At 43.1% G+C, this 22,770-nt stretch overlaps 2 protein-coding genes across 2 annotated transcripts in view; one reads left to right on the top strand and one right to left on the bottom strand.

The window, feature by feature from the left end:
* Window positions 1–7,625: 7,625 nt before the first annotated feature.
* On the top strand, window positions 7,626–8,138 carry LOC124171233. Its single transcript, XM_046550376.1, has one exon. The coding sequence runs from the start codon at window positions 7,626–7,628 to the stop codon at window positions 8,136–8,138; it is 513 nt and encodes a 170-aa protein (XP_046406332.1).
* A 7,448-nt stretch (window positions 8,139–15,586) lies between these two features.
* The window catches only part of LOC124171934 (serine/threonine-protein kinase atr-like), a 176,967-nt gene continuing 169,783 nt past the window's right edge, over window positions 15,587–22,770 (bottom strand). Inside the window, exons 40-41 of the mRNA XM_046551370.1 lie at window positions 18,104–18,343; window positions 15,587–16,694 (exon numbers count right to left, since the gene is read on the bottom strand). Coding sequence (XP_046407326.1) covers window positions 16,521–16,694; window positions 18,104–18,343 — 414 coding nt within the window. The 3' untranslated portion in view covers window positions 15,587–16,520. The remainder of the gene's footprint in view (window positions 16,695–18,103; window positions 18,344–22,770) is intronic.

Here is a 22,770-nt window from a genome sequence, read left to right as displayed (position 1 = left end):
ATTCGAAGGACTCCATCGCCTTCAGCAATTCATAATCAATTCAGTGCTCTAATGAACTGTATTTGACTCATATCTGCCTAAATTTCACTTACGTTAGAAGGGTAATTGATCCACGATTATTGTAAATTCATTGTTAAATCATTGTGTGTTGCTAAAATTTAATTCATTTATGTTTCACGTACATCATCCGTAATATTGATCACCCATCACATCCCTCACTAGGATTATTCTTGTATTTTTTGTGCCAAGGGTTATTTTTATTGGAATTGTAAATTTAACCAGTGCAATATATATATGTGAAATTGAACTAAACTAGAGTACGTGTGGTTATTTGGGGCGTCAGCTGGGGAGCTGGGGCTGCGTTGTTCCTGATTACCTCTCCCTTGAATCGTTCCTAACCCACTTTCCGATCTCAAATCCTTCGATAAATGAGAAAACGACCTACCAAAAAGGAGGAATTCTTCGGGGTTTGTCAATATAGGGGCGGGTTGTAGGTCGCCGTGGGGACGAAACGTCCCACCCTATTGCCGAGGACCCTCCACAAGTGTTGTCGGTTCCCCCGCCTTCGCCGCGGCCACCACAGATAGCGGCGAGGTGGAATGGACCGTCACACTTTATTAATTTGTTTTTCTGTTTTTTTTTGGTTCTCGTATGGGCATCTTCGTGCTCTCAATGCGAAAATCATTATAAGTCTGCGTAGAGATGGTACATGTAGTTTTTATAGTGGTTGCGACTATTTGCGAAAACGATTTTTAGAATGTTGGGGCCATCTGTGATCGGTATTTCATTCGTGCCTCGGAATAGGGGATTCTTTCCAGGGTCTTGATTTCCATTATCTTCCTTTCATCTTTCATGACGGGGCAATCTCGAGAGTACGATGGATGCGTACCCTCGCAGTTGACGCAGAAAGGCTCCGAGGTACATTTCTCACCGTCATGTTTGTCCTTGCCACAGCGCGGGCAGGTGTTCTTGCCCTCACATCGCGGTGCGATGTGGCCGAATTTTTGGCATTGAAAGCAACGCATCGGGTTGCGAAAGGAAGGTCTCACAGGTACCGATTCATAGCCTAGGTAGACTTTGCTCGGGATTTTATCCAAACCGAACGTGAGGATTACCGAGGTAGTATTAATCACTTCACCGTTACGCTTTGTTGTAAGTCGTCGACAATCAATGACACCCTGGGAAGCCATCTCCTCCTTAATTTCGTCTGGTTCGACATATAGTAGGTCGTAGTGGCTGATCACACCCCTAGATGTATTTAAAGTACGGTGGATTTCGACATTGATTGGTATATCGTGCAACTTTTCTACTTTTAACATTTTTTCGGCTTGTACGTTATTGGCTGTTTCGATTAGTAGGGAACCATCTCTAAGTTTCTTTACTGAGTTTGGCTCTCCTGGAATGATGGCTTGAAGTCCTTTTTCAAATTTTCGCCGTCCTTGGAGCATTTCAATGACAGAAAGCGTTTTGCTCTTTCGAATAACTGTTCTCCTCCGCCCGTGTCCGGGCGGGATCTCTTTGGTGGAGGAAGAATTTCAGACTCCATACTACGTTATATTTCATCCCCTGGGCTCCCCACCCACCACGGAGCCACACATTCGGGACGCCACACCGAGATTCGGTGTGGTCGCCAGGGCTACCCAAGGGACATAGGAACCTTCGAAAGGGGGTCTCTTTCGGGTTAGAACCTCCAGCGCGGGGGCCCTCCGAACCCACACGCCTTCAGCCGCCCTACGGAGACCCCCATATCTCCAGCACTAACCCGTCCTGGCGTATGCTCGGAAGGAGCCGCCAAGCTCCTCAGCCGCCAGGAGCCGATTGACCGAGCTGGGCTCTTCTCGGCCGCCCGTTTTGCGGGGAATCCAGGGCCGAAGTGGGGTGTTGAACTCCGGCCCATACCGGGTATCCGACGCCCAGCTGGGTGCCGGAGAGCTCACCCACCAGGATCCCCTTCTCCCCCACGTACGGGTCTCCACGCACGGCAAACACGTGGGTGATTCTGGACGCCAGATGTTACGGCTACTCAGAGCAGCAGAGTCACATGCTGTCTGGACACTATCCGGGCGAGCGACGGGGTTTTTTTTACGAGCTTGTCTCCTCGGTGGGCTCGGGTCCGTGTGCGCGACTCCCCAAAGAAAGAGATTACTCTCTTCCCCCCGTGCGGGGGTACGTGCACGTGCGTGTTCATGATCAGCAGGTGATCATTCATGTTCAGGTAACATTGTAGGGTGTGCTTTTGACAGCCGAGAAGCTCCGACAAGTGCACGTGCACGAGGGGAAGCCGTACTTCAAGGGTGACGAGGCGGCGGGGAAGGCGTACGGGGCCATCTTCGAAGAAGCTAGGGAATTGCACCGTCAGTTGGGTTTCATGGGATGCAACTGGTACTTATGGAATGCCCTCGATTGGGACAGCTCAAATGCAAGTGAGAGACTGCACGAACACGTACGTGCACGTGCTCGTGTGTGTTCATGATCAGCAGCATTTAATCGAAATTTAAGAATGTTGTTCACATTAAGCCAACCTAGGCCATGAAGGCAGAGAAACTGCGAGTATATCATCAAAATAGTAATGGGTCTTGAGGATATTGGACTTAATGTGATATGCATAATTACAGACAGTAATGCTATCAACAAGAAGGCTATTTCTCTTTTATCTGCTCCACCCAAATTGTCTATAGTCTATTCTCAGCCTCGAGATGCAACGAGGCCTTCGTTTTTCTTGTTCGATTCTGTTGTAATGCGTGAGGAATAATTGGTTGGCACAAAGGGATTCAGAAAAATCATCCTATATACATTTTTCCCATTTGATAACAACGAAAAATCTTCAGCAGATCCGAAATCGTTGGCTTCCTTTATCGCACTGAGGAAACTTCATGATTTAGAATCAGTGCAGCTGCTTAAGTTTTCTTACAATTTGACCATGAAAACCCTTTTATCTAAAATTCCGACCTCCTCTAGCCCTCTAAAATCCGACCAATTTTGAAAAACAAATTGTGAAACTTGTTTTGAAAATCTTCAATGAGTATAGTTTAGGGGTTGTGGTCTTCTGTCTTGTGGCAAAGATAAAACTTGCCATTTTGTGAGAGGACTGCCAACTACATTAAAATCTTTAGTAGGTACTTGGTGGTCAATAATGAATGTGAAAACACCTTTCAAAGGGCAGAGATTAAATGATATATTCATGAAACCATTGACTAAGAACTTAAATGATAAGCTAATTTTTTAAATAAATATTTGGAATGGATGGATTCATGAGAAGAAATGGATACTCCTGGTGGCAAGATTATCAAGGAGACGCACTGTGCTATTATGCACACAACTTATGGTGTCATTGAGTTCATGAGGTATTGCGTAGATGAGTTGAATGTGTCATTCATCTTGCCTGTCAAGTTTCAAACTGACTGCCATGAATCAAGGTTTGGAAGGTACAGGCAGCTTTCAGGCTCACATTATGACATTTCCATGAGGCCGGTGTTTGAAAGTGAACAAAAACTCCGGCTAATGAAATTGTTGTAACTTGCTCTCCCATTAGGGAACAAGATAGTAACACTGAAAAACTTAACTGAGAACTGGGATTCACTGAATGATGAAAGTGACACCCTGACACTCCGGTTTGATATTGAAGTTACCGAAGAAGATATATGGAATATCTTCCAGTAATCACGTACTTGGCTAGATATTGTTGCTATGCTCTTAACAAAAGGATGAAACGTGATTTACGTAAGCACACACTCATTGATGCTGACGATGAGTTTGGTTCATTGCCTGATTATGGTTATTTTAAGATTTGAATAGGGATGGCTTATTGTACCCAAATTGTATGGTAGTTAATGCAGTTATGTTCTATTACATTGTTGTCAATAAATTATCAAGGGAGCCGACCTTCATATTATCTACAAGGCGAAGAGACCTTGTGGTGGAAGTGACTTATAGAACTGTGGTGGAAGTTACTTATAGAACTATGGTGGAAGTGTATTTCTGTTTTGAAAGTGGCTTTGTGAGAGTGGACATTCATCAGAAAAACTATTGCAGACAGTGATTATGGCCTCTGACAATGCCTTCTTAAGCTATCGAGCCGTGATGCTGGAGATTTGGCAACACAGTAGGTAGTCCGGCACTCTTTCCGGACCACGTTGTGAATCGTTGTGTTTGCATGAGCAGTTGTGAGAGCTTCGTTTCTGAGACTTAATGATCATTTTCAATTCGCAGTAGCTCCACGAGTTAACTAAAAGTATTTCAAACACATCTATTTTCGGAAAAATTGCTATAATGATAATTTGCCGGCGGTTTACGACGGATTCTTAGATGTATCTTCGCTGGAAAGATCGTGATTAGCTGCTATAGTAAGGTAAGGTTTTTGTACTCACTTTCAAGGTATTACTTATTGCTTATTACAATCATAATTTACGTCCTTAATCTCAACATACACGTTATTTTATCATCTTCTTTCGACTAGATGCCTAGAAGGTGTTGTGTACCTGTCTGTAAATCGAATTATGACAGCACATTAAAAGGAAATGCTCCGGTATTAACGTTTGGATTTCCCAAAGATTCGGAAAGGAGAGAATTATGGCTGCGTGCTATTCCACTGAAGGACTGGATTTCATCATCGAATTCTGCCGTGTGCGTTCTGCATGATGAAGATAGTGAAGTTGCAGAAGTGTAGAAGTGCAAATGTTGTTGTGGAGGAGATTCCACTATCCTTCCCAAAATTGTGCGACAATGCTGTGCCTCGGTTATTTGGAAATTTACCTGGGTACTTAACCAGTCGAAAGCCAACTGGAAGAAAAGACCCTGACTGCAGGCGTAGAGAAACATTGAGGCGTCATAACGAGCAGGTAAACACGTTCCTAAACAGTGATGGTGTTAGGGATTTTAATAATTTTATTAAGGAATTTCCTCAACATGAACACAGCCAATTCTGGAATTGGAAAGTTTAAGACAATGATTGTGTTTATTTTTATGCTTTGAACGTGGACGATTTACATTTTGACGAGTTAAAGGTGGTGTGCAGTGTTTTTGTGCATAAGTTTGATTATTAAGGTAAATCTCAGGGGCATTGAAATTCCTTCTCATGATTTAAGCTGGATAATGCCTTCTGATCTGAGGCTAACTAGATGGTCACAATTAGAAAATTTATTAGCACGTAATAAGAACTTATCTGCATCCTGTCGCAGTGTCAGTGTGAGCTATTACTTAAGAAAAGCTCAGGAAAACCTAGAAGCGGCGAGTAGTTTGGCAGACAGTGAGGAAATCGTTGACAGTAAAACACTTGGCATCATTTTACACCAGATTAAGCTAATGAACTCCAAAAAACGAGTTTGCAATCCATACACAGTTTTGTTTGCATTTATGGTGTATCCTCTGTCCCCCACTGCCTACAATTATTGCAGGGAACATTTGATATTACCCCACAAACGTTACCTTCAGTCACTCTCTTCTTCATCGAACATTTCTCCAGAAAGTAGCTCAGAAAGCACTTCGCATTACTTGCGTAACGTTTCGGCAAATCTCTCCGCAAGAGAAAAAGTGGTTTGCTTACTAATAGATTAAACATACGTCAATGGTCAGATAAGTTTTAAAAACCGTAATGTAGTGGGATTTGCTGAAAATAGTGACGAAACCGCTAAATCTGTGGTGAGTTACATGATTGCATCAGCATTTGGAAATTTCAGGGAAATCGTAAAACTATTGCCTCTCAGCAACATTTCTGGAGAGCAGTTGAAAGACGCTACTATGGGCGTTATTGACTTTGTACAGGCTTTCCAGTTTACGGTACTCTGTGTAATAACTGACAATAACAGTCAATCAAAATCTGTACAAAACTTTAACTGATGGCGTTTCGATTCCCAATCCAAGTTATGAAGGTGAAGTTATTTACCTTACATATGAATTTTTGCATATTTTCAAGAATGTCAGGAATAATTGGATCAATTTAAAAAATGTAAACAAAACTATTGTTTACCCTGATTTTGAGACTGGTGCGCCAAGATCAGCATCTTTTGAGCATTTAAGACGATTCCACAAAAATGAACAGCACTCCCTCATCAAGGAAGCACTTAAACTCAATACTAAGACCTTATACCCGAGCAGTTTTGAACGTCAAAACGTCAGTTATGCGGACAATTTATTCCACCATACGACCATTGCATCCCTAAAAACTGTACCGGAGTACGAAGAAACGTGTTCCTTCTTGGAAATTGTAAAGACTTGGTGGGATAAAGTGAACACTAAAAGCAAATTCAAGGGGATTGCAAAGAGGAATATATAGGCAAACCCTATATATAGCATTAACGACAGAGGTTTTGTTTTTCTTAAGAGAATTATACCCTGGATTATTAAATGGAGGGGGATGCATGGAAAGTTTGGCCTCTCCAAAGACACATCTTTGGCAATGGAAAGGAGTATATCAGTGCTCCTTTCTATCATTGAGTATTCTATACGAAATTTTCCCATTAGTTATGTGCTACCTGGTAAATTTCAGACTGACAATTTAGAGGAGAGGTTCAGTTTGTATCGGCGATTATCTGGTACTTACTATCAGGTATCTTTCCGAGACATTCTATAGTCCGAAAAGAAATTGCGAGTACGGAAATTACTTGATTTGGTCAAAGCTGGTAAAACAATCCTTCACGAGGTTGTTGACTCCGGGAAAGAGGTAGAAGGCTTCGACAAATCTGGCATTGCAGATTTCTTACCTATTTTCGCTTCCGACTACTTAGACGATATCTCTTTCGATGAATCAGCTATGTTGTATGTTTGTGGATATGCATCCCATTGTTTAAAAGTGGTCACATCTTGCAACTTATGCTGTGATCTGCTTAGTGACTCCAAAGGAGGCTAAGTAAACAATGTTTACTTCGATTCACTTCAAAGAGGAGGATTGTGTGTTCCATGGGAATATGTGAAATTGACTTTCATTCGTGCATGCGCTGTTTTTCAAGGGATTTTGAGTTGTGATGAAATGGAAACAAAATTTTTTTAAGGGACAGCACAGCAAAACATTTTATGTGAGCTTGGTAAGTTAAGTGTGGAGAATAGTGGGAAATTTTCAAACGTTGATCCTACGTACCCTTGCGGTAGCAATCGGGCAGTTCACCACTGACATTAAACACGTCGCTGGTGCTGATAACGTTGTCGCCGATGCCTTATCCCGCGTCGAAGAGATCACTCCAGCCATTTATTACGAAGCACTGGCGCAGGCTCAAGAAAATGACAAGGAACTGGCATCTCTCCTTCGTTTAGGATCTTCCCCTGCCTTGAAGAAAGCTAAATTCCCAGATACGCAATTAGAGGTGACCTGTGATACTTCTTCGGCAACGGCGCGACCATTTGTAACTGCTGCTTTCCGCCGACAGGTTTTCGACTCCATCCACAACCTCTAACACCCTGGGGCAAACGCCACTGTCAAGTTAGTGACTTCCCGTTTTGTGTGGCCTTCCATTAAAAAGGATTGCCGACAGATTAAGCACCCCTTCATGCATCCCTTGCTAACGGTCCAAGGTCTCACGCCACGTCAACTCACCTGTGGGTGACTTTCAGATTCCCAACCTGCGGTTCGAGCACATTTATATTGATCTGGTCGGTCCTCTTCCTATGTCCCGCGGTTGCCGTTACTGTCTTACATGCGTCGATCGCTTCACGCGTTGGCCAGAGGCCATACCCTGGACAACATCTCGGCAGAGACTGTTTCACGGGCGTTGTTTCAGGAATGGATCGCACGATTCGGCACACCGCTACGCATTACTACGGACCAGGGCCGACAGTTCGAGAGCGATCTGTTCCGGCAGCTTAACAACATTTGTGGCATTTCTCACCTCCGTACGTCGGCGTACCACCCGGCCGCCAACGGAATGGTTGAACGGCTGCATAGACAACTGAAGTCGGCCATCCGCTGCCATGATGCGGAGCAGTGGGCTGATATGCTTCCTGCCATCCTCCTCGGGTTCCCTGCTGCATGGAAGGAGGACCTCCAAGCAACCTCTGCAGACCTCGTCTACGGTGCATCACTCCGTTTACCCGGCGAGTTTCTCACTCCCTCTAGCGTCCCAGCACCCAGCGGCACAGCCTTTGTCTCTCAGCTGCGAGAGCATTTCCGGAAGCTGACCCCTAAATCAGCCGCTCGTCATGGCAGCTGAGATGTTTTCATATTTAAAGGCTTGCCATCATCCTCTCACGTTTTTGTGCGCAATGACGCCTCACATGGGTCCCTTCAAGCACCCTACGATGGACCGTTCCGAGTCCTGCAGAGAAATGGGAAGACCTTCAAAGTCCAACTACCTCGCAGAGATTCCAACATCTCCATCGACCGTCTCAAGCCAGCGTACGTCACAACAGATGTACCTTTGGCCCATAATCCCACCACTCTACTGGTATGACCGCCGTCTCCACCACCTCCAGCTACCGAGCCCCCAGCTGTCTACATAGAGGTGCCACCCTCTACCACGCCCGGTGCAACTGATGACTTTCCCACACCAGTGGCACCAAACAATGAACAGCCGGTTGCCCGGCCTAATAGACATGTTCGTTTCCCTGCATATCTGCAAGATTATCAACTTGACGGCTAATATCTGTGTATTTTTCTTTTTTATCATCCCATCGTTAGGGTAAACTACTGCCAGGGGAGTGATGTGGCGGAGCTATCCGGGACAGAGTACTGCAGCTCGCCATATTGGCCGCCACCGGCTAGACCCTATGGAGATTGATGGAGTACCAAACTTGGCCACCAGAGGTGCGAACGGGAAACCGGACCGGAGGCACACCGGAGTCTCCCGGGAACGGCCATATTGTGTACTTGTGTTTTTTGCATCCGACGCTCGCGTACGGACATGTATCTGTGGCACACATGGCAATAAACGCAGTCGTCATTAATTCTGTACAAGTTATCGAAGTGTGTATTATTATTCCAAATACCCTTCACATATCATTTCTTTATAATTAATGGGTAGTAGCCCGTGTATGTGCAATAAATGTAATTGTGTATTTTGTGAGCATAGTGAGTCTTATTGCGTATGTAATCAAGTCTGTGTATTTGTGTTGGGGCACACGGCTAATGAACATTCTTTTGCTTTCCTGTTCTCGCCGTTCTTTCTTTTGAATAAAACATGCGTGACGTGTCTTGGTGCTACAAAAGGTACATGGCGCATTATCATTTCCAAAGTAGCAAGTATCTCAAATCATCTAATCCTGAGCTGCACAACAGGCTACGGGCCCAGAGTTCGGAGTTGATAGTATTCCTTTGGCTAGTGAAATCATGTATTCTTTTAAGTAATCTTCGGCTCGTTAAAGTAATTCGAGATTGTAATTGCGTGAGCCAGCCTCGTGATGGGTTTTGGTTTAAGTTTTCACGAAATTAATTTAAAGTGGCGTACTGGAACCACAGGTGAACATTACGCACGGAGGCTCATTACCACAAATTGAAAATAACATGGATCTGCGGATTAAGGGCAATGGAAGGTGGACTTGGAAATGTACCTGCTTCGTGAGAATATTTGGGATTGTGGCAGCAGAAATGGCCACAGATGCATCAACACACGACAAAAAGCAGTCGCAGCAAGCGAGGGCGAAGATATATATTTGCTCATGGACCAAGGACCAAAGATGCAAGTTACGGAGTGCAAGACAGCTAAGGCTATGTGGGATAAACTGCAGAAAAATTGCGCGCATAAGGCTATAAACAGGTATGTCTCCTTTTTAGACCAGCTATGCGAAATACATTTAGAAACGTGCACCACGTGGTTGGAAACTCATGAACCACTCGCACAATAAACTCCAAATTTTTACTCTCAATTGCCAACCACCATAATACCGCTCCCGAAATATTTCATTTCGCTACCTCAAATGGTTCGGCTGCACTGAGGGGAAAAAGGGAAGAACTTTGGGCGCCACTGAAGACGCACATGGCCGCACCTTCGGCGTGTGGCCACAAAGATTGATCCCCGCACCTTAGCAAAATTTCTCGGGCGCAGCAGGGCTCACACCTAAGAAAATGAACCCTCCCGAAATTCGGCGCGAAAACTAAAAATCCACAAAAAGCAACAAATCGACACCAAAACTGGACAGAGGGGGTCCGACGCACACAGTAACACCCTGCCCAAATGGCTAGGATCTACGGACCACAGTTTGAGAACAACGGCGGTTTGCAAATTTCCAAAAGTGGGCGTCCGCTGCTGAGTCCGGTGATCCTTATGGACTAAAGGGGCCGGGACCGGCGGCGGTAGGGCTCAGGAAATCTACGGCAGCACGTCTTCTTCACTACCATAAAATGCACTTTGTGACGCCGTAAAGCGGCATAAACAAGCTGTTTTTAGTGCACTACCTAGACAACATTTAAAATGCTCCCACAACACAGAACCGCTACTTCAACTTCCGTAACACAACAACAAGCAAAAGGGAAGGGTTCAGAAACAAGAAACGAAATCAGAGAGATTTCGGAGAGCGTTTGGTTCACTCCAACGGAAGAGTTTGGGGAGTGTCGCGCGAGCCCACTGGGAGTGTTTCAACCAGGGAGTGGCGAGGGAGAGTCCCGTAAGCCGAGGTGTCAAGAGCCATGGGAGTCCTCAAGGATTGTCTCGGTAGCGTTTCTACCCGAGAGTGGCGAGGAAGCGTCAGGTAAGCCGAAGTGCGGAGAGACACGTGGACTGGATGGAGACACGTGTTGAGACGCGGGGATTGCTCGGGGAGCGTCCCGGGAGCGTTCCAACCTGCAAGTGGCGAGGAAGCGTCAGGCAAGCCGAAGTGCCGAGAGACGGGTAGTGCTCGGGGAGCGTCCCGGGGGCGTTTCAACCAAGGAGTGGCGAGGAAGCGTCAGGCAAGCCGAAGTGCCGAGAGACGGGTAGTGCTCGGGGAGCGTCCCGGGGGCGTTCCAACCTGCAAGTGGCGAGGAAGCGTCAGGCAAGCCGAAGTGCCGAGAGACGGGTAGTGCTCGGGGAGCGTCCCGGGGGCGTTTCAACCAAGGAGTGGCGAGGAAGCGTCAGGCAAGCCGAAGTGCCGAGAGACGGGTAGTGCTCGGGGAGCGTCCCGGGGGCGTTTCAACCAAGGAGTGGCGAGGAAGCGTCAGGCAAGCCGAAGTGCCGAGAGACGGGTAGTGCTCGGGGAGCGTCCCGGGGGCGTTTCAACCAAGGAGTGGCGAGGAAGCGTCAGGCAAGCCGAAGTGCCGAGAGACGGGTAGTGCTCGGGGAGCGTCCCGGGGGCGTTCCAACCTGCAAGTGGCGAGGAAGCGTCAGGCAAGCCGAAGTGCCGAGAGACGGGTAGTGCTCGGGGAGCGTCCCGGGGGCGTTTCAACCAAGGAGTGGCGAGGAAGCGTCAGGCAAGCCGAAGTGCCGAGAGACGGGTAGTGCTCGGGGAGCGTCCCGGGGGCGTTTCAACCAAGGAGTGGCGAGGAAGCGTCAGGCAAGCCGAAGTGCCGAGAGACGGGTAGTGCTCGGGGAGCGTCCCGGGGGCGTTTCAACCAAGGAGTGGCGAGGAAGCGTCAGGCAAGCCGAAGTGCCGAGAGACGGGTAGTGCTCGGGGAGCGTCCCGGGGGCGTTTCAACCAAGGAGTGGCGAGGAAGCGTCAGGCAAGCCGAAGTGCCGAGAGACGGGTAGTGCTCGGGGAGCGTCCCGGGGGCGTTTCAACCAAGGAGTGGCGAGGAAGCGTCAGGCAAGCCGAAGTGCCGAGAGACGGGTAGTGCTCGGGGAGCGTCCCGGGGGCGTTTCAACCAAGGAGTGGCGAGGAAGCGTCAGGCTAGCCGAAGTGCCGAGAGACGGGTAGTGCTCGGGGAGCGTCCCGGGGGCGTTTCAACCAAGGAGTGGCGAGGAAGCGTCAGGCAAGCCGAAGTGCCGAGAGACGGGTAGTGCTCGGGGAGCGTCCCGGGGGCGTTTCAACCAGGGAGGGTCCGGTAAGCGAAAGCGCTCAAATTTGCAGGGAGAGCTATGGCATTGGAGAGCAAAAAACAGTCCTTTGTAGCTCTGTTTAAAACAGGGGCAGAATATGTCAGTTCGTTTGCATGTGCTAAGAAAGGAATTGTTTTATCTTTAATTTTGAAGGAGATTTCAAAGAAACATCGAGAAATAATGTTTGGTTGTGTCTCTATACGTGTGTCTCTACATAATGATAATCAATCAGCAGTGCGGTATTCTTTTCCTTTGAAGTTAAAGATACAACAATCTTGATGTCCATTCCATTTCAGTGCCAGGGAGACTATTTTATTGGATGGCAGGATGGTGAATATTGGATTGATTTTCTATCTTTTAGTATTTCTTTCGTTCATAGTGAGAGGTGCGTAGATTTTAGCACGCAGGCTGACACTGTTCAGGTTAAAAAAAAAGTCCTTCACTTCAACCTGTCAATGCGAGTTCGTGTGGCCTGTTAACGCCACTAAAGTACTAGCACGACACAGCTCCAAATACACTCCGTATTTTTTCCTATCAAGATAAAATATACAAAAACTTGCATTTGTATACCATTTTAGTGCGAGGGAGACTTTTTTATTAACGGCAATTAGACGAAGATTGCTTTTAATTTACTTTAACGTAAGATTGAACAGTTAGATGGAGAAAAATGATTTTTATTTTTTTAGATTGCCTGTGTGCATAGGGAGTGGTGCATAGATTTTAGCACGTAGGTTACCCCTAATCAGGTTGCAAGTCGTTCGCTTCAACCTATCAACACGTGTTCCTATTGCCCGGCAACGCCACTAAATTACCAGCGCGTCCAAGATAAAATACACTCCGTATTTTATCCTTTCAAGATAAGGTATGCAAAAATCCACCACATAAATTCGATTTTAGTGCGAGAAAAACTTTTTGTTGAACGGCGATCAGACGAAGATAGATTTTATTTTCTATTTTTTAATATTTCATGTGTGCATGGAGAGCCGTGCGTGGATTGTAGCCAGCAGGTTGACTAACCGGCCCAAAACAATCGCGTGTTCGTGTAGCATGGCAAAGCCACTAAATTACTAGTGAGATAAAATCGACAGCCGCGATGGCGGCGGGGTACAGGCATCGCCTGCCATACTAAAGGTTGCGGGTTCGGGTCCCGCCTGGGTAAGTTAACCTTAACTAGGGCATGATTATTGTGCATGTTTAATTGTTATTTTATGTTAAGACCCCGATATAAAGGCCGAATATTGCTACTTTCGGAGTTGTTGAAAAAATATTAAATAATAAAACTTCTTAGAGTAGTTTGGAAACGCCACTGAATTACTAGTACCAAAAATCTCGACATTCATTTTTTAAGATTTCTTGTTTGCATATAGTGAGTTGTGCATATTCTCCTTTTTTAAGATTTCTTGGTTGCATTGAGTCGTGCATAGATGTAGCGCCCTGGTTGACCCTAAATTCCTTTTATAAATCGTTGTCTCCAATTTGTCAAGGTGTACACCTTGACAAATTGAATCATGTCATCAAATGTCATCATGTAGTCTGGCAGCGCCATCAAATTACAAGCGCGACGAAACTCCAATACACTCCGTATTTCACATTCGATTTGACTACTTACGGGGAACTCAACTTCATTGAACGGCAACATGGAGATTATTGATTTGATATCATATTTTTAAAGTTGTCTTGTATGCATAGGGTCGTGCAATGATTACAGCATGCAGGTTGAACCCAATTAAGTGAAACAAGTCGTTGGCTTCAACTCATGTTCGATTAGCCTCGCAATGCCACTTTGCTGCTTCCATATAAATTCGATTTTTGTGCGAGGACTAATTTATTGATGGGAAGATAGTGAATATTGATTTTATTTTCTATTTTTCTTTATATTCCTTGTGTTCACATTGCACCGATTCAAATCGACAAATGTCGTGAGCCAGAACACGGGAGTTTTTGAGCATGTGGAATATCCGAGTCTTTTCTTATCTTTCTCACGTAGCCTGCTTTAGTTCGCCCCCAGCCTGTATTATGAAGTAACTCGGTGTCAACATCGACACCACGTGCATGCAATTGCCCCTTTCTCCCAATAGCCTCCAGCGGATCCACTATATAATGTCCGTACACAAGATCAGGTAGCTGGACACTCTCAAGGCAGTTGGCTTCATCTCGTGGTGTCTACATAATGCGCCTACCTTCTTTCTTTCTCATCAATGATACAGCTAAACCAAATGGGCAAAGATCCTTTGGGATGAGGGCATTTGGCAGGCACCAAGAGAATTCTCCAACTATTCCCTGACGTTCTAAGTTTAATCGGACCATTTCAGGTGGCATGGACCATCCCTTCCCATGATATCACGGAGATATGGGCCTTGCCTGAGCAGCTCTCCCCATCGACGAGGGAGAGGCGTGGGCGGCCCTTATGGCTGCAGTCCACACGATAACAGTACATACTTCCAAAATTCAGTAACATTGTAATTAACTGTGATAACCAAGCTGTTGTAGTTGCACTAGAAAAGGGAAAAGGATTGATTTTCTATGTAATTGAATGGGTTGCATTTTACATAAGACTAATAAAGGATGTCACACAATGTGACCTGGCAATACATCCCCACTGCTGACAATCCAGCCAACCGTCCTTCCCAGACTCTACTACCACCGCATGCCTGCTCGGCTTTGTATTCATCAACAGCCGGGTGGGTATATAGGCAGGATGACGCCTGGTTAGGACAGTTGGTCAGATAACAGGCACCGAGTGGTGCCGCCACAAATATGACCCATGTATTTTGGTTTGGTGAAATATGACTGATGGATGGAGAATTTTTTAAAAGCATCTTTTATTGAGGTTTTTTATCTTCCCTGGCACTAACCACATTTGATTCATTTTCTTACATATTCAGATCATATTGTTCATAACTTTCACTGGATTGCTATGCAATGATATGTTGAATGTATAACAGTGATTTATTGGTTAGATTGATCAAATACCCCTAAGATTACAATACTGGGTTGCCTCCAATATTGGAGAATCGTTTTTTAAAATGTTTTATTTGGACCTCGAGCTTTCCTGAAATTCTTCCCCTTGCAGTAATAACCCTTAAATCATTCTTCCTTCACTGTTTGTGACTAACTTCAACCAAGTAAAATGGAGGGCGCTAAAGCTTGTTTCAATATCATTATCCACCTCCATTAGCAGATAACTTAAGAGTGGATCAATAAATTGGTTTCACTTGGTCATTGATGACTAATTTTCGACCTTCTAGATTCAATATTTCACATGAGTCTTTTAGCAATGGTCTCTTATCATAACATGAATGTGCCACAGTATAAATCTCTGAACAATGAAAACTGTTATCGATCCCTGTATGGGACTCGTCGCCGAGTGTCCCATTCCACAGTGGCTCTGTCTTGACCGCCCCAAGGAGGAGGCAGTCCTCAGGTGAGACACCAATTCACCCTTTTAGTCGCCTTTTACGACAAGCAGGGACACTGCAGGTGAATTCTCCATCCCCCACCCTGCAGGGGAATAAACTATCCACTCCAGGCAAATGCCGACATGATTCAAGGAATGAGGGGTACCTCGTAAAAAAAAACTGAATGGACCTACAATCTTTAAAAAGCAGTTTTATTTATTTGATGATAAAGAAATGATATCCAAGAATAAAAATAACTTGAAGTCTGCATCTACAAAAAAATAAGTTTCTTGTGGTGAAATTTTACTTCATCCCTCTCACTATGATGAGCCACTAAGCATGGGTGCTCATTGATTTCATTTATATTCTGGTAAAATAATTAAATCATTAACACAATGAAGTTACATGCTTTCCAACCATATTGAATAAAACATAGGGCCAATTCATAAAAATAAATTATTTGGCTTCAAGTACCATCTGTTTTACCCAAAGAATTAAAAATCCAACATTACTTTTTTAGAAAGACTTAACAATAATTAATAAACTTACCGTACCACACATAATTCCAGTGCCATCGTGAAGGTTAATTATAATAATAACAGATAATCATAAATAACTTAAACAAAAAAACTTGAATTTACACAGAAATATTTTTCCAAGAAATGCGGCAAATGATAAAGAAATACTCCCACCACAAGGGTTAAATAACATGTCTTTTTAACATCAGGTTTCACAAAACTCAGTACAAATTCATTGGAATGATTATCATTCACCTCTGGAGCAATTTGCTGAGGAGATATTGGAAAATCTTCAGAGATTTTATTGAATAAAACCAACAACAATACTTGAAAAATACAAAAATTTGATATGCACTTAAGTGTACCATAGTTTCAGTCAACAAATTTATTCTAATGCACACCTGAACAACTTTTAATGCAAACCCTATGTAATCTGTTCTTATTATCAGTACACCTTCATTTGGTCCTTATTTCATGGGAAAGCTCATTCATTTGGCAACAGAAAAAAATCAACATAAGCCATGGTTAACACTAATCTCAACTGCCCAAACTCAAGTGACACTAATGAATAAAGAGAACATAAGAAATAACTATTGGGTACCAGTTAGAACAAAAAATTTTGAGAACTTACAATCTCGATCCATATTTTGAACATAAGTTTGGAGAGTCAATTGCTTTTCTCACAAAATGACTTGTTCAGCATAGCAGAAATGAGCATAAAAAATAATGTATTACAAGTATGCTCCCCATCCTATATACATTTGACACAAGTTATCCACATTAGTTGCTTCTGATATTAATTTTTCAACTTGACCTTCAGTGGATAAAGGCAAACTAAATTTCCCACCCTTTGTACTGACATAACCCTGCAGTCTCTGGTTAATATTATGCAGATGCTCACGGGCCTGAAAAATGAAAATAATGTGCCATTAGCATGGTGAATTAAACCACCATTCTCAACCATCGAAATTAACACTATAAAATTTTACACAAGCTTACAAGATTTTCAATAATAAAATAAATTCTTAAATTTTAAGACAAACATAGAAATGGTCTACACACATGTCCATCAATGTTTTCAAAATGGTGATTCAAATTTTCATGCAAAATTTTACATATGCAGAATTTTCTTGCATAAGCATCATTACTAGTTCATACATTCAAATTCATATGTAAATTGGCCCATTACCATCCAGGGAAGCTGTGTGGCTATGCCTAACCGCACCAGACATTTTAAGCTCTTGAAAAAATTTACCACATTTAATGGTTTTTAAGCATTACCAGCAGTTTTAACTGTGTTTAAATAATTATAATACGTACATATTCTCATTTTGTTTCTAATTTTGTTGATCAGGTTCAGTCGAAAACTGAGCAAGATTCGACTTAAAAGGACAAAAATGAACCCATAGAAAGGTAAGTGAAGCTTTAGGTTCTCTTTGATTCTCTCTCTGGCAACTGTGCCCTGCAGCGAGTAGCCCTCGATGGAAACTCCCTCCGTTGCCTCTTCCCATCTATTTGCAAACCACACATCACCATGCATACCCACTTTGGCTATCAACTCAATTTTCTTATGGCCCGTATTTTGGATACCAATATCTATACCAGTGTATTTAATAACTATCAATGGAGAATCGATAAAACCATTCACATAAATACATTACACCAGCTGAAATATGATTGCTTCAACGCTCTCCCTAATTGAGACATACCAAAATATGTAATACACCACTGGAGCTATAAATTTGCATTTTTACACCACTTTATATGATTTATGATTTACACACCACTTTCGCTCAAATCTTTCTCCCAGTTTTCAGGCTCCCTAGCTGTAACTGACAACTTCAGACCCTTAAGAAAGCTAAAACTGAGACCCTCATGTCCCATAAAAGCCATACGAAAATTCCCTCTATAGAAATATGTACATAATAACACTTAGTTCAAATTCTGTGAACCCTACAAAGCACTCTTCTTTAACCTACTCAGCACGGAGCACTCAATAGACGTGGTCCCATCCAAGCCAAGGAAAAAAATGGGCCCGCATTGAATGTTAATGTTCACAAATCAACAGTTAATCAAGAATTGGGTTTTTCTTTAATATCCACTCAGCCAAATCGGTTTCTTTTGAGGAATAAAGGATGTACAGAATAAATAAAATGCATTCTTGTTCTTGCCACAGGGTGGGCACATAAAGACACTAAATTTGTAAAACCAAATGTCTTAGGGTACCCACCCCGCTGCAAGAAGAGGATGATGTTTTAATGAACATGCTTTGAATGGGTTACTTCCTAAAATACCTATTAATACCACCACTCACCACTTTGTTTGTAACTTCATGTGAATTTGATTCAGGACTATCACCTCGAGAACCCATCGATGGGTCATATACAAATGGTGTCAGGACAGCAATTAAAGTTGTTGATTGACGCTTTAATATCCTCATGGCTATTTCACAAGAACGTCTGAATATTCCTTCAATTCCATTTGGTCCCATTGCTTTCACCATATTATGTGTAAGTCGAAAAGGTACTCTCTCCGGCCAATTGAATTTTTCTCCCTGTAAAGAGAATAAAAAAAAACAGATTGAATAATACCCATTGATGAGAACTGAACGTCTCCTACGTCTGAAAATTTTTAGCCACCTGTCACTATAACAGATTTTATTACCCAACGTAAGTTTTATAATGAATAATTTTACTTCATTAAATGAAGTTGATGGCCCTAGCTATGGTAAGGCAAGGTCCTTCAACCAGCTAATTCACACGATAAAGATTTCAGGTCAACCGTACTGTTTTTATCACTGCTCAGGTCATTCCTTAGCCAGAACTTAGAACTGGGAATTCATGGTCATATTGACTTCAAAATCAGCAAAATTCCTCAGCAAATTGGAAAACAAATTTCATTGCTTATTTTAAATTTTCAAGTTCACTGATCTAGTTTTATTCCGGTGATGTATTTTTATTTATTCCATTTTCATTACCTGTTACTGGTTACCACCCGGCAAATAGCCAACTTGTATCATAATATGATATACATAATTCCTAATGTGGCCAAAAACATTGCAGGCCATTCGAATTCCTATGCCTCCCCATCCTGTCAATTTCTGTAACAACAATGCCTGTTCGCTATCCGTTTGAAGTCTGTTGATAGCCTGTTGGAGATTTAGTGAACAGAGTATAAACAGCCTACGAACAATCTCGTGCCACACACAAATAGGAACAACTTACGAACACAGCCTTCCAACAGTTTGTACTCTGTTGCAGCTTGTTCCTTAACAGGCAGGCAACAAGCATATCGGGAACAAGTGTGAACAAGCTCTTAACAGGCAGGGACCGGTTGGTTGTATGCTTCACCATACAAGGAACGAACAGACAACATTGAACAGGCACTCAACAGACAGGGTTCAGTTTTTTGTAAGTTTCACCGCACAGAGAACGAATAGACAACAGTGAACAGGTTCTCAACAGGCAGGGACTGGTTGGCTGTCCGCTTCTCCCAACCAGTGGCGGATTTAGGGGGGGATCGTAGGGGTCGTGACCCCCCCAAATTTTATTAATTTTTTAAAAAATTTTTGTAATTTAATCGTATTTTTTGCTATTAATTTTTCTCCATTATTAATTTTAACTATTTAAATTGTTCAATTTCATCGGTTGTTAAGAATAAAGGTGAAATTTTAAGCTCCAAAATGCACTTTAAAATGCATATTTAAAAAAGTTAACATGGGAGGATGCCCCTCTTTTACCAGATCATGAACCCCCCAAACTTGAATCTGAATCCGCCCGTGCTCTTAACCACACTCAGTGCGGATGCCTTGAATTCAAGGCATCCCGCGCTAGCCTAGGACGCGGATGCCTTGAATACAAGGCATCGGTCCCGTTAGGTTTCTGGGCCCGCCATCTGCCTCCGCGTCTTCTACTAGACCCTGCAATTGTGCTCAGTGTGTCTTCTCCTGTACCTGGATACAAGTCGTTTGCTTGCAGCAAATTTTTTGCCTTCACACCGCACTTTGTTACTCCGAAGGACATTCCATGGCACCTAAACGCAGAAAAAGTATGTTGTTTTTCTAATCCATTTGTAATAGTGTTGCGTTTTTCTTTTTATTAATATCATTATGGTTTTATACTATATATACTATTATTTATATATGGTATATATAGTATACATATATATGCTATATATTTATACTATATATTAAAATAGTGCCGCGGGTTGCATAACCAAGGGTAATCGTCAAACGCTGATGCCTTGAATTCAAGGCATAAATATTTTCTTTATTAATAGTGCAAATTTTAATAATTTTGAACTATGTATGATTGTATACGATGAAGGAAGACATAATATCTGATATTATTGCAAAATATTTTTTCCGCGTGGAGGTGTGTTATGATAAATTTTCTCAGCATTGAGTGTGTTAACTAGGAACGAACAGAACACAATGAATAGGCTCTCAACAGGCAAGGGCAGGTTGGTTGTTCGCTTTACCAAACAAGCAACGAACAGACAACAGTGAACAGGCACTTAACAGGCAGGAGCCGGTTGGTAGTGTGTTTCACCTCACAGGGAACGAACAGGCAACAGTGAACAGACTCTAAACACCCTATCGATTTCGGTAAAAATAATGCCTGTTCGCTTTCAGTTTGGAGCCTGTTGGAGATTTAGAGAACAGAGTATGAACAACCTACGAACAATCCAAATTTAATTGAGTACGAGGAAGTTTAATTGAATCCAAAGAAAATATTATCTACTTAAACAGTAATTATATACGTTTGAATTCATTATCACGATAACCACCAACCACGGATGACGGCTAATGAAGTGAGAATGCAAATAATATCAGCTATCTGCACGGCTTATGCACGTTAAATACTTTACTTCGCCAATTACAGGCAGGGGACGGTTGGTTGTTTGTTTCAGCCAAAGAGTATATACTTTGTGGTTTCAGCGGACTGGGAACGAACAGACAACAGTGAACAGGCACTTAACAGGCAAGGGCCAGTTCATAGTCTGTTTCACGATACAGGGTACGAACAGAAAACAGTGAACAGGTTTTCAACAGGCACGGAAAGATAGCATGGTGCTGCCACCTGCCTATGGAAGATAGCAAACTAGAGATGTGCGAATAGTATCCGCGAATACCTCGAATACTAGAAAGTATTCGATATTCGAGGTCTCGAATAGTTATGCGAAAAGTACCGCCTCGAATACCTCAAATACTTTGAATTTTGCGTCGTTCACTGTCGCACGCACGTCGTTGGTAGTTGACTCAGAAAAATGTACAGAACTCTAGTCTTTTAGTGCATGCAGCGCCGTTTTAGGCGAGTTGACGAACTACATCAAATTCGCAGGTTAGAGCGGTGAAAAGAGTTCGACGTGGGGAACCTAAATTCATCCGGGTGAAAAAATCCGAAAATCCCCGGTTTCCCCCACCAGAAAAACCTCAGTGCCGTGGGATAGTAACTACGTAGCACAATTCCCAAAACCAGCTTCCCCCTCCATCCATCAGCCCTCGGCCCCTCTTCCGACGCTTTCCTCCTCTTCAAAATCAAACAAAAGGCCCTAGCTCGCGCAGGTTTCGTATAAATGAGACGAAGTACCATATGTAATTTATGGCTAATAAGGACAGGCACTCTTGAATCTTTTCCAGGAGATGAAACTGCCATAGGGAGAAACTCAGTGCCGTGGGATAGTAACATTGGTGCATTTCCCACGATCTGCTATCCCCCTCCATTCAGCACTCGCCTCACCCACTCTGACGCTTTCCTCTTCTCTGAAATCAAACAAAAGGTCCTCGCTCGCGCAGTGATCGTATTACGAAGACCTTAGCTTCGAAAAAAATACCAAGTTACACGAGAACAATAAAGACTTGTCACAAGCCCCCCTTTTCTAACCCACTGACCTTTTTCTGCCTACCTGCTTCGAAGTTCCCCATTTCTGGAGGTCAACTGCTGCATGAGCACCGTGGGATAGTTACATTAGCGTATTTCCCAAAATCCGTTATCCCTTCCATTCAGCACTAGCCTGAGGCTTTCCTCTTCTCCGAAATAAGAAAAAGGTCCCAGCTCGAGCAAGGATCTTTCTCACCCACTGACCTTTTTCAGCCTACCTGCTTCTAAGTTTCCAGGAGGTCAACTGCTGCATGAATCACCTAATAGCCCAAAAGGTGTCTAACAATGACTTTCGGCAATTGATATTACACCTTTGTTGGATTGAAATATTAGTAATGTGCGCGTGATTTAAAAAAGAACAAAACCAAACGCGATGCATTTCTGACTTTATTTTTGCATTTTACGCGAGGAAACAAATGTCAAAATAGGACGGAGGCTTTGGCATTCTGGCGAGACTCGATATGAGCAGCAGAGCTTCTCCGAAGTTGATGCGGTATTTTTTTTCCGAAAACATATATCAAGTTACAATTTATGAGTAGTGCTATAAATCTTTATTGTTACAGTCCCAGACTAAGGGATATTTTCTCAGGATATTTGGTTTCTCCCTGATAGCAATTCAAATTCATCTTCTTATCTCGTGAGAACTCCCAAAGATGGACTGAAAATAATTAAAGAAAATCCGTTTGAGAAGAGCTTGTATTTTGCAAAATGCCTCAGATTGTCTGTTAGCACTTGACAGCAGGAGTGGGGGTAAAGCGATGTTAGTTGAATTAATTATAAGCCCAATGGTTTCCATAAAATGAAAATATTCATTAATCAGCTAAATTCCTGTTCGAATCCTTTAAAGGAAATCAAAATTACTCCCCAAAATCTTGTGTTGCCTGCTGCATAGGCAACCGAGTCAAACATTCCAGCATTCATCATTTAGTATTCAAGGTATTCGAAATTCGAGGTATTAGAATATTCGAGCAATGATTTAATAATCGAATTCGATATTTGCATATAACGCAAACAATGACGCCGATACCGTTATCCGGACAGTTTACGAGCACATGGTCGACTGTATTGTGAAGTTGTTGGTTGTGGAGAAAACAGTTAT

The sequence above is a fragment of the Ischnura elegans genome, chromosome X (assembly GCF_921293095.1).
Source record: "Ischnura elegans chromosome X, ioIscEleg1.1, whole genome shotgun sequence".
Lineage (NCBI taxonomy): Eukaryota > Metazoa > Arthropoda > Insecta > Odonata > Coenagrionidae > Ischnura > Ischnura elegans.
This window is presented reverse-complemented; position numbering and strand designations above follow the sequence as displayed.